The 13,433-nt window shown below is 62.6% G+C and overlaps 1 protein-coding gene across 2 annotated transcripts in view; it reads left to right on the plus strand.

The window, feature by feature from the left end:
- CD247 (CD247 molecule) overlaps window positions 1-13,433 on the plus strand; it is a 53,163-nt gene that overhangs the window by 35,162 nt on the left and 4,568 nt on the right. The window contains exon 1 of one of the 2 annotated variants that reach the window (XM_016148575.2): window positions 12,139-12,244. The exons of the other annotated variant lie outside the window; for it this stretch is intronic. Within the exon in view, the coding sequence (XP_016004061.2) occupies window positions 12,175-12,244 (70 nt within the window). The 5' untranslated portion in view covers window positions 12,139-12,174. Of the gene's footprint in view, window positions 1-12,138; window positions 12,245-13,433 lie in introns of those variants that run through there. 2 annotated transcript variants of the gene reach the window in all.

The raw sequence follows: 13,433 nt of genomic DNA on the forward strand, positions 1-13,433 counted from the left end.
TGGCCTCCCAGCGACGGACGCTCGGGGCCTTCTGGCGGCCTGGGCTGGGCGAAAAAGCCCTGCTGCGACGTGCGCAGATCCCCTGACATGGTTCAGGGTGACCGCTGCTTTTGCTTCCGGACACCCAGCTACAAGGAGCTGGACAAACCCTGCAGCAGAGGGGAGGTGGGGTGTCTCTGGGTGGCCTCTGTCTGGAGCGCGAGGGGCCAGTTGGCCCGTGAGCTGGGCTGCCGGTGGCGGGGTGTGCGCCTGGGACTCCGAGGCTTGTCGACGCCTGATTCCTCGTCTGGACAGGGCTTGGGGAGGGAAGGGGGAGGTTTATGGAGCTTGAGCTTGAGCTCGATGATGGGGAAGGAGGAAGCGGAGGGCAAGAGTCTGTGAAATCAATAAAAAGGAACTAAAAGGAAGGCGGACAGGAGAGAGGAAGGGAGAGGCGAGCAGACGGGGAGTCAGGGGAGCCAGACCGCTCTCTGCCTCCGCCCCAGGGCACGCGCCGGAGATGCCCACTGCGCTCCGGGGCGCTCCGGGGCCGTCCTTGGGGCTCTCGAAACCTTACTTCTATTATCCTTTCCCTTCGCCTTTCTTTACCTGAAATTTCTTGCCTTTAAAACCCGAAAAGGTCGAAGTTTTGGATTAGTGCTGGACAGAGCCAGGACACCCACAGGCAAAATTCCTCACTCCGCCCCCCACCCCCCTTCCCACTCCCGCTCTCTGTTTTTGGAAGAGGGCTGGGGGCCGAGCTCCAGAGGCCAGCCTGCAGGAGTTCCAGGCGCTTGGGCCCGGTTCTCCTGGAGCCAGTGCCCTGCCCGAAGCGGGAAGCCGCCAGCCCTGCACCTGGGGTGTGCTAAGGCGACCCTTCGGAGCTGTTCTTGGAGGAAGCCACCCCTCCAGGTGTTCAAAACCAGAACCCAGTTTCTCTTGCCCTGCAGAAAAATGGGGGGTTGGAGAACCCGCCAGGCAGCCGGAGGCGGCCTCTGCTTGGAGCTCGGTGTCTGTAGAAAGCCCAGCAGAAGTGCAGGCTGAGCAGAGGGCAGCCGGCCGCGGGGCAGCACGGCCCGGGGGAGTCCCTCACGGCCACCCCCGTCGCCACCCGGGGTGATCTTGTGCAAGGACAGTGCCACCTGCTGGGGGGTGGGCAAGGACAAAATTATTTCCATTTATAAACAAAGCTTCTCCAAAGAAGGAAACTTAAAAACCCTTTGCTTATGGTTCAATGAAAAGCCACAGTTGACACGTTCTGGAGAAAAACAATGTGCAGCCGAACCCAGGACGCGTCCGACCGCAGGGGGCTCCTTCTGAGGCGGTCGTTAAAGGCGTGCGTCTCATTAGCCAGCATCAGGATTTCTGGGGTGTTTTGTCGTCTGGCGGAATGAGAAAGCCAGCCCTGGGCCCCGGTTGCTTAGTAAGTCAGTGAAGCAAACCTTCCTTTCTTCTTTACCATTTCCCTTCCCCGCCTCTTTAAATTTGTAGGATACAGGATTCAAAGGGAAGAAGCTTCTTTAGCCCAAATGAATCACTGGTTTTAACTCAGACAGTAGGTAGACATGCTCCTTAACGTAATCATTTTGGGGAAATAAGTTTATGTAGATTCAGATCGAATTTCAGCCACTCATTTCAACGGGTGTGTGTGTGTGTGTGTGTGTGTGTGTATATTTTTCAAGTTTAAAGGTTTGATTTTGTTCCAAGAAATAATGACTCTTTGAGCTTAGTTTCAGCTACTAAATCAGCACCGTTCCGTTTGAGTTCCCTCTAAAGTAGAGGCTGAAACGCAGAATCGGGCGGCAAGAGCTGCAAATTCGCAGCCCGGGTTCCAGACACGCAGCAGACGGCCGGCCGGCCGGCCAGGAACCCGACTTCCGCTTGTGGCGCGTGTGAGCGTGGTACGCTGCCTGCCCCTCTTCTCCTTTTAAAAAAAGGAACGATGGCTTTTCCAGGTCTCTGCTGCCAGACCTGAAGCACTCGGGTATTTGAAGTCAGTAGGGGCAGGAATGAGCGCTGCTAATTGGGGGGGGCGGGGCAGCCTGGCGCCGGCGCAGTGGGCGGACGGCCAGGGCCGGGGCCCTCCGAGCTTGCTGGCTGCACCCGGCCTGCCTGGATGAGGCACGCCTGCTGGCCCCGGGCACAGGGCCCGTCGCCGACCCCACCGCAGTTGCCTGGGTGAGTCTTACATCAGAGTGGACAGTGTGACCGCTATGCTAAACAGCCCAGAGCAGCTCTCAGGGGAAAGTGCCCGCGGACGCCGGGCAGGGTGGCCGCGATGGCCGGTGACTGCCCACCGTCCAGAGAGGGCTGCACCAAGCAGAGGGCGCAGTGGCCAAGCCCTTGGGGCCGGGGCTGCTGGGCCACATGTCACCCAAGGCCACCCGAGGTGACAGGCGATGAGAAGGGACCGTTTGGGGAGAGGGCGGGTAGGAGCCTGAGCGGATGATAAACCAGATCTGGGGGAGGAGAGCGAGGGAGGAAATTCAGGGGGAGAGGTGAATGCGCCCGCAGACAGGAGCCGAGGCGGGGGGAGCGGGGGGCGGGGTGCTGCAGGCAGGGGGCGCAGACCTCTGGGGGGGCGAGAGGCTCAGACTGGCCCCTGCTGCTGCCGGTCCCTTCTGACATTACAGAGGGAGCCGGGCCAAGGCCAGGCGCCTCCTCGAGTAGGTGGGTCTGGAGCAGAGACTGGCCATCCGCCCTCCCAGCGGGGTGTGGCCTGGGCCGGGGACCCCACCCCCTTCCTGGTTCAGACTCTGCTGAGGGCAGACCCCCTCCCACGGGCGCACATGTGTGTCCCCCAGGCCAGTGGCCCATGCGTTAGTGACGTCCGCAGCTCTCTTGCCCCTTGCTGGGCTTTGTCCCTAAGCCGCACTTCATGGCCTGGCCGCCTGGCCAGACTCGGGGCCTGGCACACACGGGCCTCCCCTGTGGTCGTGGGGCCGGGTCACTGGGGCGCTGGCCCTCCCCCGGAGCGCCAGCAAGCCCCAGCCGGCCCTTGTCCTGGGGCGTGAGGGCGCCAGGCCGAGCCCCGGGCGGGTTGAGGGGGCCATGTGCTCCTCCCCATCTGCTCCTGGGCCTGGGGGAGCGGAGAGGACCCAGGCTCCGCGCAGGCCGGTCACCCCCCGGCCCGCACTGGTGGGCAGGCGATGGGCACCATGCAGAGCACAACCTGGAACTCCGCCAGCTCCCCCCGCCTCCTGCTGCTGGGCGTGACGCGGTGACTTAAAATGCGACCGAGAATCCGGGCGAGCAGGCGAGGTCAACACAAGGCATCAAAAACCCGCTTTTTCGATTTTCTCATAATTCAAAATTTGTATTTTTATATAATACCTTGTAGAGCTTGGAAAACAGGGAAAGGCATAAAAAAGACTGACTGAAATCAGCCGTAATTTCACACACCAGAGATGAAACCGCCGCAAACATTCTGCCGCGTTTTCTTCCGGTAGCTTTTCTGTGCTCATAGATCTAGGTTTCCAATCAGACCGGAACGGCCGCGTGGCCCAGCAGGTCTCAGGGATCCTGAGGCCTGAAATCGAGGGGTAACTCAGAGCAAGCGGGGAGGCGACATGCCCAGGGCTTGCCCCCAGGGCCCTCCTGAGAGGGGTCGGGGCGGCCTGACTTGGAAGCAGCAAGGGGCACCTCCCCCTGCCCACACACACGCGGAGGCGGCAGCCCAGCAGGCTGGCTCTCGGCCGCGACCACCCACGTCCCCAGCACGTCTCCGGCACGGCACCGCAGCTGCAGGGGTGGCGGGCTCTGTGGGGCTTTTGATCCAAGCGAGCCACGTACGTCACAGGCGAGTGCTCGCGGGCGTGGGCTGGGCCGCCGAGGGTTGCCAGTGTGACAAGCACACCTCCAGGAAAGCCTCCCAGCTCTGCTCGGCTTCAGGCCGGGGGGCAGCCCCGCGCCCCGCAGACGACCTGCACGCGGGCCCGGCCCTGGACCCCAGCTCCGACGCAGCCCCGAAGCGACGCCCCGGGGAGGCTGGCTCTGCTCCCGCGCCTCCCTGGACTTCCTGACACCCACCTAGGGTTCTCTAGGACGTCGTCTCGGACACAGGGCTCGTAGTCCTAATCTTATTCCTTCTCGTTAAACTTTGGGGGGAGATTAGGGAAAGAGTCGAAAACACAGGAATGAGGGAGGCAGGTCGCCCTGGGCTCCGCCCCGGTCGCAATGACCGGAATGTGTCCTTTACTCGCTCATGAGCCCCTCATGCTGGCACTAGCTAGGGGTCGCGGGAGAGGGATAAGGCACACCCCGGCCCCGTGAGGTCTGCTTTTTAGCAGAATAGACCTGTCGTCAAATAATAAAAGACAAGTCGAGAACGACAGGGTCCGAAATGTTACCGTTAATTTATTTTCATACAGAATGTCGGCTGTGTTTCCAACGATGTGCTCAGTACGGTTTTCCTCAACCTCCAGACACCTTATCAGAAAGTTCTTTTACATTTAAAGCAGAATCCAATCGTTAATGTGAAAAAAAGTACAAGAAATACATTACGGAGTGTCCGAAAGGCCTGGAAACACAAAGTGTCATATCGAACCTTTTTTACGAGGTTAACGACTGAACCCATTTCCGTCATTTAGAGGCGCTTCACCTGAACAAGTATCTGAAGGTCGAAGGGAGACACCCTGGATGTGTTATTTGAAAAAGTAATTGGCATTCGGTTTAACGATCAATTCTACCCGCGATTCCCGACTTCCGGGCCCCCTGCAGAACAGACACAGGGGCCCAGTGCAGGGAGGTCCTCTCTGCGGGTGGGAGGATGGAAGTCTGCCCGGAGGAGGTGGCATTCATGCTGAGCCTTGAAAACTGAGTAAAAGTTTGTCAAGGTGAAGGGTGTGATGCCCGCTGTTACCAGAGCAGGGGGCAGGCCCTCCCCGGAGGCTGCCAGCCCCAGCGCGCCTCGGCCTGGCCTTGGTCCGGGCATCTGTAGGGTGCTGGTCTGGGTGGCAGACCGGCCACCCGGCCTGGGCCTGAGTCAAATGCAGACAGAGGCCCTGGTGACAGCGTGCAGAGCCCCTCCATGAGGAAAGACCCTCCCGGCCTCCTCCCTCGCAGGCTGCCATGTCCCCACCCCGCCCGCTGGGACGGCAGGGAAAGTGGGGTACAGGAATCCGGTCCCCGTGGATGCTCGTAATGCTGCCCATTACGACACCGTGAGGCGTTGTCTCCCTGACAACCGGCTTGAGCTGGGCCAGGAAGCGGGCGCAGCGGGAAGGAGCCCGAGGCCGTCACGGTGACACCCTTATTTTGGAGGCAAAGAAGCCAGGGGTGAAGCAGCTCCCCCAGGGGCACGCTCTGGCGACAGCATCGGCCGAGGCGCCCGTGAACATGGCCATCGGCCTCTTCCAACTCGTGGAGTCTTCGGAGCGCGAGGGACATCATTCGTTCACTGTGCGTCACCGGGTCACCGACCAGCCCGTCAATCACGCGAGCGGGGCGGAGTTTCGTAGCTACGGCGCCTCCACGGGGCTTGAGCCGTGGGGCTGAGCCGAGGGACCTCCTGAGACTCGATGGGAGCGACAGCGCGCTCTTTGCCCCCCAGATAATTAAGTCGGGAGTGGGTGCACCGGAGCCCCGAGGAGGGAGTCAGGGACAGCCGGGGGGGGGGGTGCGGCGTCTGGGGAACCCCACGGCCCCCGCCGCACGCGAGTGGTGCCGCGCCCTGAGCAGGCTCGGGGGCCTCGCTGCCCGCGGTGCGGCCGTCCGCGTGGGCAGGGGGTCCGGGGGGGACGTGAGGGGCCGGGGCCAGCCCCGCGGGGCCCGCGTTTCTCTGCTCCTTCCTCCCCGCGCTGCTCCGTTTGGGAACTGACCGGTTCTCTTTGGCCAGCGAACCTGGGGGCGGGAGTGACGCGCGCTGCGGGGTGCCTGGGCTTGTACCCCGTTTCCAGTCACCCCCGAGCTCCCCGCTCTGAGTCCCGGAACTGCCCAGAGCAGCCGGGACGCTGGACCGGGCGCAGGGGTCACTGTGGAGACTGGGCCGGGGCAGCGCGGGGCTCCCGGCCAGCCCCGTCCCCTGCCCCGCGGCCCTGCACACCCGCCACCCCGGTCCCCAGGACGCAGGTGCGGGGAGGTCTTCCCGGGCAGCCCAGCCCCCCTAGCAAGCTGGTCCTCAGCCAGTGAGAGGCCACGCAGCAGCGGGGTTCCAGGGCCCCCCTCGTCGGTGCCCCGTAAACCAAGGCCCCTCGGGCGACCGTGCTGGGATGAGGCGTCCACACGAGGAGATGCGGGGCGAGCACAGGCGGACCCGCCCGTCAGTGTCAGGGCTCCCTCGGGGTCCCTCCAACGAAAGAGATGGGATGTGGGGGTGCCGGCCCCCCTGGCCTATCGTTGGGGCACCCTGTCCGCAGATGCTCAGAGGGGGCTGGGGGCGCCCGTAGAGTCTTCCAGACCCAGCCCCCCAGACGGCAGCGGTCCCTGGGCAGAGTGCACGTGAGAACACGGGGTGGGGGGTCGGGGTTAAAGGTCAGGGCCCTTGGGCTCACTTCGGAGCTGCTGGGGTGAGTCCTCCAGGCCCCCGAGCTCGGTGGGAGGCACCGCTCAGCCCCGACCTGCTGCCAGCCCAGCGGGGTGAGAATCCCGCTTCCCCGGGACCTGGCCGTCTGACATTTTCTTCCTTCTACGTCAAAATTCTCTGTATTTTTCATGAATTTCTGGTTGTGGGACCTGATGAGCTCAAGTCAGAGAGAACCAGAGGAAGCGAGCGGTCCCTCTGCCCCGCGCTGTGGCTCCTGCCACCGTGCCCCCCCACCCCTGGGCGGGGCAGGAGGGGACATGCTCGCAGGCACAGGCCGGCCTGGCGGGGACCCTGGCACCCCGCGCAGAGGGGACGTGAGCTCCGGTGGCCGGCACGTGGCGCGTGTGCCCAGACAGGAACCGAGCACTCACAGGGCTGCAAAGCGAAGGCTGTCAGCTCCGAGGGTGGCGGCGTTGACGACATCTGGGGTCCCCCTGGGTGACAGCGGAGAGACCCCCGCACTTCCTGCCTGTGCTCTGTGGCGGGGAGGGGCGGGGGTGCCGGGCTGGTGGCCCAGCCTCGGCGAGAGCATGCCTCCTGGGCCTTCAGACTTGGGGGGCAGTGCGGCTGCGGTCACTGCACCCACCCCAGGCAGGCCCCAGGGGCTGGCCCAGCCCCCGCCTCTCGGGGGGACCCTGGCAGAGTTCTCCCCGACATCTGGGACACAGCCCCTCTGAGCCCAGCCCCCGCCCGGCAGCCGATCCGCGCCACCCCCAGGCCCCAGGAGTCTCAGCAGAGGGCCGGGGGCGAGCAGCTCAGGACCGCAAGTGGGGGCGGGCGGCTGAGTGCGAGCTACGCAGACGGGAGATCTCGGGGGGCAGATAACCCAGGCCCTGGGTGCCAGTGTGACAGGAAACCTCGAGCAAGGAGCAGCTGTGGGCCGGAGGGGAGGGGCTGTGCTCCCTGAAACCGCAGGGCGGCGGGACAGGCCGGAGCCGCCCGGCTGCACGGGAGGCAGGGCCTCGGCCCCCCTCGCCCAGGGCCGTCCTTCCTGAGTGCTCGGTGTCAGGGGGCTCTGAGCGTGGCTGGACAGCACCCAGGACAGTGTGACGGCCTGGCAGGACCCGGACCCTGTCAGACGGCCGGTGGCCAGGGCCCGGGGGGACGTGAGCACGTCCACCTTCCCGTGAGGGGGTCCGACCCCGGGACAGCCATGTGGCCTCGAAGGCTCAGGTGCCTCTTAAATGCCAGCGGGGCGCTACTCTGTGCCACGAGGTGTCCATGTCTGGGCTGGAATCCCAATGGCAGGAAGTCCTGCCCGTGCCTTGCCCCTGACTGCCAGGTGTCAGCAGGGCGAGAGGCCCATGCACAGGGCCTACAAAGGCAGGGGGTGGAGGGCACGGCTCCAGGCTCGGGGTGCCCGGCTGGCGTGCCCATCGGGCAAGCGGATAACACGCAGGTTTCTGCTACAGGTCTGCGGGAGCCCCAGGGAGGTGCCCTTAAAAGCCTGGTGCCCCAGAACGGTTCTCGGAGGGCAGCCGAGGGCCACAGGTGGCCCCTCAATCCTTTCTCCCACTGGTCTCCCTCCAGGTGCCCAGGCAGCTCCAGATGCCCAGACTTGTGTGGCCTCTTGGGGGCCTGAGTCCCAGCGGGGCAAGGATGTGGGTCAGAGCCAGCTCCATCTGACTCCTCTGCCCGGCGGGGCTGGGGCCGGGGGGGCTTGTGCACGAAAGGCCTGAACGCCTGACGCAGTGTGTTCCCCAGCAGGAACCGTTTTTGTGTCCAGACACAAATGTGACAGTATTCACAAAACAGCACGACGGTAAGAATTTCTGTATGTTTGAGATATGTCCAAACCGCCGCAAGCTGTCACCAGAAACGTACCGGCACACAGCCAGGGTCAAGGGGCTCTGCCAGGTGGGCGAGTCCCCGCCCCGCTGCGCTCTGCCCCGCCTGGAACTGTCCCGCATGCTCCCGGTCTGGGGGGTTCAGCCCTTCGTCTTTGTTGGGTTGTTTAGTATTACAAGTGTAGCGGACTGTCATAGTGTTTCAATGAGTCCAAAAGGCGTGAAGTGGAAAATGAGCAAAATTCTCCCAAATTCCTCCTCCCCCAGCTCCTCTCCAGAGTTAAGCATTTTATGTGTTCGGAGCCATCCACCTAGAGATGTACGTATAGATGCATATTTCGTGATAAAATGTATGTCATATGAAATTTACCACTTAACCATTTCTAGCATGCAATTCGGTGCCGTGAAATTATTCACAATTATGTACGAGCATCGCCACTATTCATTTCCAGAACTTTTTCATCATCCGAAACAGAAACTGCGTCCAGGTTCATCTTTCTGTGTATATGATACTCACACGCAACCTACATAATACGTCTTTTCCTCGTCGTGCACGGAGCTGTACATAGTTCTACTGTCTTGGAGATCTTCCCGTGGCAGCAGATTCTGGGCTATCTGCTGTGTTGCATTTTTTTTTTTAACCGCTATATGTAAATATGCCAAAATGTATTTATTGCGTTTCCGGTTAGTGAAAATTTGTTGTTTTTCTATTTTTTCCCTTTTTTCGTTTTTTGCTCCTGCGGATAATGACGTGATAGACACCCTCGTGCCCACGTCTCTGCACACCTTGAGGGTTTCTCTGCAGAATAAGTAACGCCTGACAGAAGTGGCGACATTCTGCCTGGAATTTTTACAGGAGGGCGTTGGCCCTGGACCTGCTTGCTTTTTGGTGGCTGGCAACCAGGAGCATAACGTGAGGGCCGCGTGCTGTGTGCCGTGCGCGGGGAACGAGGTCCTGGCGGGACCTGGCCTCCCATCCAGGCTCTGGGGTCCCTGCGCCTGGGCACCCCCGCAGGGTCACGTCGCCCCCTGGCCTCAGTCTCCTCATCTGCGGGGCAGAGCACACGCGACCTGCCCAGCGTGCTACACTCGCTGCCGGTGGCATCAAAGGGAATCAGGAACATGGAAGTGTCCTGTAAGCTGGAAGCGTGGTGTAGATGTCGCTCGACCATGACTTAGAGGGGCAGCCCGGGGGTCAACGGGGGAGCCACGTGTCCGAGCTGAGCTCCGCCCCCCCATAAACACAGGCATGGGTGCAAACGGCCCTGGCGGCTGGGAGTCTGAGCCCCAGGTGCGGCGGGGGCGGGGCTGGCTCCTCCCAGGCCTCTCTCCTCTGGCCGTAGCCGGCCCGGCCCTCGTCTTCTGTGTCCCCGCCTCCGGTCCTCATCTTCTGTGTCCGCGCCTCCGGTCCCCATCAGGACAGCACTCCCGTTGAAGTGGGGCCTGCCCTAAGAACTCATGTTAACTTAGCTGCCTCTTTAAAGACCCCATCTCCAAACTCAGTCACACTCTGAAGTGCTGGGGGGCTAGAACTTCAGCGTAGGTATTTGGGGGGGACACAATTCAGGCCAGAGCAGAAACAAAGGCTGGGTGACCGATCCCTGCTGATGAATGACGAACCAGCAAAGGAATGAACGGGTTCGCGCCCTTTGGTGGGAATAAGGCCACTGTCTGCGCGGCGTGTGGGCGGGGGCAGGAGGCAGGTGAGCGCCACTGCGCCTGCGTGAGGCGGGGGGGGGGGGGGGGGGACGGGGGCGGGCCGGCCGCGGAGCCGCTTCCCATCCCGTCCAGCAAAACCCGCTGGCCGAGGAGGCCCCACCTGGTCGCCCTCTCGCCTCGCCCGCGGTCACTTGGCTTCACGCGTGTCACCCTGGCCACACCCGCCGCCTCGCTGTCCCGATGCCCCGGGCCCCTTGCGCCTGCTGACCCTTCGCCGGCGACACCCCTCCGCCCCCCACCGTGGAAACGCAGCCCCCTCCTGTCGCTCTGTGCGTCCCCCTCCCTGCCACCACCGGGACCCAGCGTCTTTCTGCACGTTTATGAGCAATTTGTTTCGCCTCCTCTGAAAGTCGCCTATTTTTTATCTTTTGCTGGTTTTTCTCTTGGACTCGTCTTACTTTTCATTTTTCGAGATACTACCGGCCACATTCTAAACCTGTAAAAAGCTTTAGGAATGAAGATGTTTATCACAAAATTATTTGCCACGGTGAAAAACTGGACACAATCGACCGTCAGCAGGGGGTGGGGGGTGGGGGGCGGGAATCCACAGTGGAAGGGTCGTTTCGCCGGAGCTCAGGACAGTCGGTGAAACTGCGACGTGGCGAGAAGCGGGAATACACGAAATGACACGAAAACGCGATGCGATTACAACACCGACTGAGAAAGGTGTTTTTCAGAGAAAACATTTCTATGTAGGATGATTACAGTTTATAAGCAGCAGACGCCTTGGAAGGCCGCATGCCATCACGTTACTGGCGGCTGCGTTCGAATGCGGTATTTTAGGTGATTCTGATTTTTTTCTACTTTCTTGCACTTTTATAATGAGTAGATTTACTTGAAAATAACAAAAGTGACCGCAAAAAATAATTTTTTTAATTATTGCAGAAACCATAACAAGTTTAACAAATATAAAAATACAAGAAGATAAATATTTGCCCAGAATTCTGGTGCCCCTGCATTTCGCAGCAGGCCAACTGTCCCTGTTGGCCCGCAGGCCTCTCGGCCCCCTGCAAAGGCCAGCTGTGAGTCAGGTTCTGTCCCCAGAAGGAGAGGACTCTGCAGCCTGGAGAGGACCCCTCTGCCCTGCCCCAAGGGGTGGCGAGCTGTCCAGTGCAGGACTCTGGACCTGACGGGGTCCGGACTGCGGAGCCGGGGTCAGCCCTGGCTCTGGACCTTCGGCCTGGCACACACCACCTGGCACGACCGAAGTCTCAGCTGGAGGTTATCGTTACTGCCCCGGGTCCGGCCCGTGTTAGCTGTCAGTGGAAGGGGGCAGCACCCCCTCCCCCGAGGGGGAGGTCTGGGTGCCTGAGTAGGTGATTGGTGGTGGGCATCACACCCAGCACAGGCACCCCAAGCTGCTATCACTGCCTTCCTGAGCACACGTGACTTCCTGTTTTCTAAATTCTGAGCCTGCAATGTCATCGCCAGCAGTGTCTGAGCCTGGGGGTGGGGCCGGGCAGCAGCAGGACCCTGGCCTCAAGGACGGGGGTGCAGGGGGAGCTCAGGGGCCTGGGCGCTGGCTGTTCCCACCTGAACCGTGGGCTTCATGGTTCACGTTGGTCCCGCCAGCGCCCCCAGGTGGCAAGCCCCTGAGGCAGAGACCTAAGAGGCGGCCTGGACTGGGGGCCGCTCCAGCTGCAGGGTGTCTTGGGGAAGGGGCGTGCCTCATTCCTCTTTACCACCTGTGACGGGGCCCAGCAGCAGCCCAGGACTCAGACTCAATCAGGCAGAGGGCGTGTACAAAAGTCCGAGCTGGGCTTCAGGCGAGAGGTGTCCCCCCTGGTCGGATGCCGTCACTGCCGGGGGACCCGCGGGGGGCAGGATGGGCACTGGGTGTCTGGGCTGCTGGCTCCGGCGGGACCGAGTGGGCCTGCTCCCCTGTCCTCGAAGCTCATTCTGGCTGGGAGGACAGACACCTCGACTCAGGGGCACCTCACCCGAGACACCAGGCTGCGCAGGCTGCGCCTCCCCCAGGCTGCCCTCAGGGCTGCAGAACCTTCTGGAATAGCAGTGGTGTGCCACTTCCTGAACTCGGTCTGGGCTTTTGTGAAGATGACCATAGGGCTCGGCTTACACTAACAGGACATGATGCGTTTAGACACAATGGCCTGTGCGGACGGACAGACGCTGTGATCGTCTCTGGGTGTCCCCACACGGTCCCACATGGCCCGCTCTGGGTTTCCTGCTAGGCAGCAGGAAGGCCCCAGCTCGTTGGGCTTAAAGTGGAAATCAGGTGACTTCGGACCCGGAAGTGACACCCTGGGCTGGCAGCGGGAGGCGGAGGGGGCCGGGGTCCAGGGGTGGCACTCCGGTCACTGAGGCGCTTTCTGTGCCCCGGAAGCGTGAAGCCTGCCCTGCAGGCGACATGGGCAGGGTGGTCTGGGGGCTTCTCCAAGAGCGGGGAGGAGAGCCCACAGCTTAGGGCATAACGGCGTCCTGCAGCCAGGTCCGCCGCGGCCTGTAAGCTCGGTTTGGCGCGTCCAGCCGGTGGCCGGGGGGCCGGGCTCTGCCGGGAAGACGTTCAGAGGCTGCGGGTCCCTCTGCTGGCTTGCCCTCGCCGTCTGGGACGGGGCTGGTCTCCTGCGGCTCTAACTGCCGGCCTACCTGCTGACAGGGACGCCCAGGGGGCTGGTGCGGGGGACAGCCGTGACCCCGTGGCTGTGAACAGCTTCGGGGACAGGCAGGCTCTCCGCACTCAGCAGTGGGGTGGGGCCCTGTGGCAACGTGGGGGGTGAGGCCTGAGCCGCGTGGCGTAGGCTGCGGGAGCGCGTGGCCGGAGCAGCGCGTGCAAAGGCACAGAGGCCGAGTCCGGGAGTGATAAGGGGGCGTCGCGACCAGGCCGTGAATCAAGACGGGGGGGGGGGGGGGGGGTCATTGACGGTCCCTGTCTGTTGTTCGCAAGACCCCTCAGGCCCAGGCTGGCAGGTGGCACCAGACCCCAGCGCCCTGAGAGGAAGGCGCTGCCTGGCACCCAGGAAGCCAGAGTCAGGAACTGGGGAGAGTTCCCCAAATCCTTGCGGGGGGGCTAATTAAGTTCAAGACTGACGTGATCTGGCCACCCGTCAGTCCCGTTCTCTCCCTGGGGCCCCTCACCCTAGCTCGGGCACTCACCCACCTTCTGCGCAGTCACGGCGCAGGCGGGGTGCACGCCCAGCCGGGCCCCGCGGCCCTCGGGCAGTGGCCCTGTGCGCGGCTGGCTTCACCTCCCCTGCCTTCGGCCCCCGCCTGTCTCCAGGCTGGTGGCTCACCAGCTGTCACGCCCACCGCTGGGACCCGCCTGGGTTCCCTGGGCGCTGGTTCAGGGGCTGGGAGGGAGGCTGGGTTCAGATGAGGTGTAGGGGGTGGGTCCAGCCCGTCAGGAGTCCCCTGACCAGCCGTGGGGTGGTGGGGACGTGTTTCACTCGGGCCTGGCTAACCCGTCT

Source organism: Rousettus aegyptiacus, unplaced genomic scaffold (assembly GCF_014176215.1).
Source record: "Rousettus aegyptiacus isolate mRouAeg1 unplaced genomic scaffold, mRouAeg1.p scaffold_m13_p_17, whole genome shotgun sequence".
Classification (NCBI taxonomy): domain Eukaryota; kingdom Metazoa; phylum Chordata; class Mammalia; order Chiroptera; family Pteropodidae; genus Rousettus; species Rousettus aegyptiacus.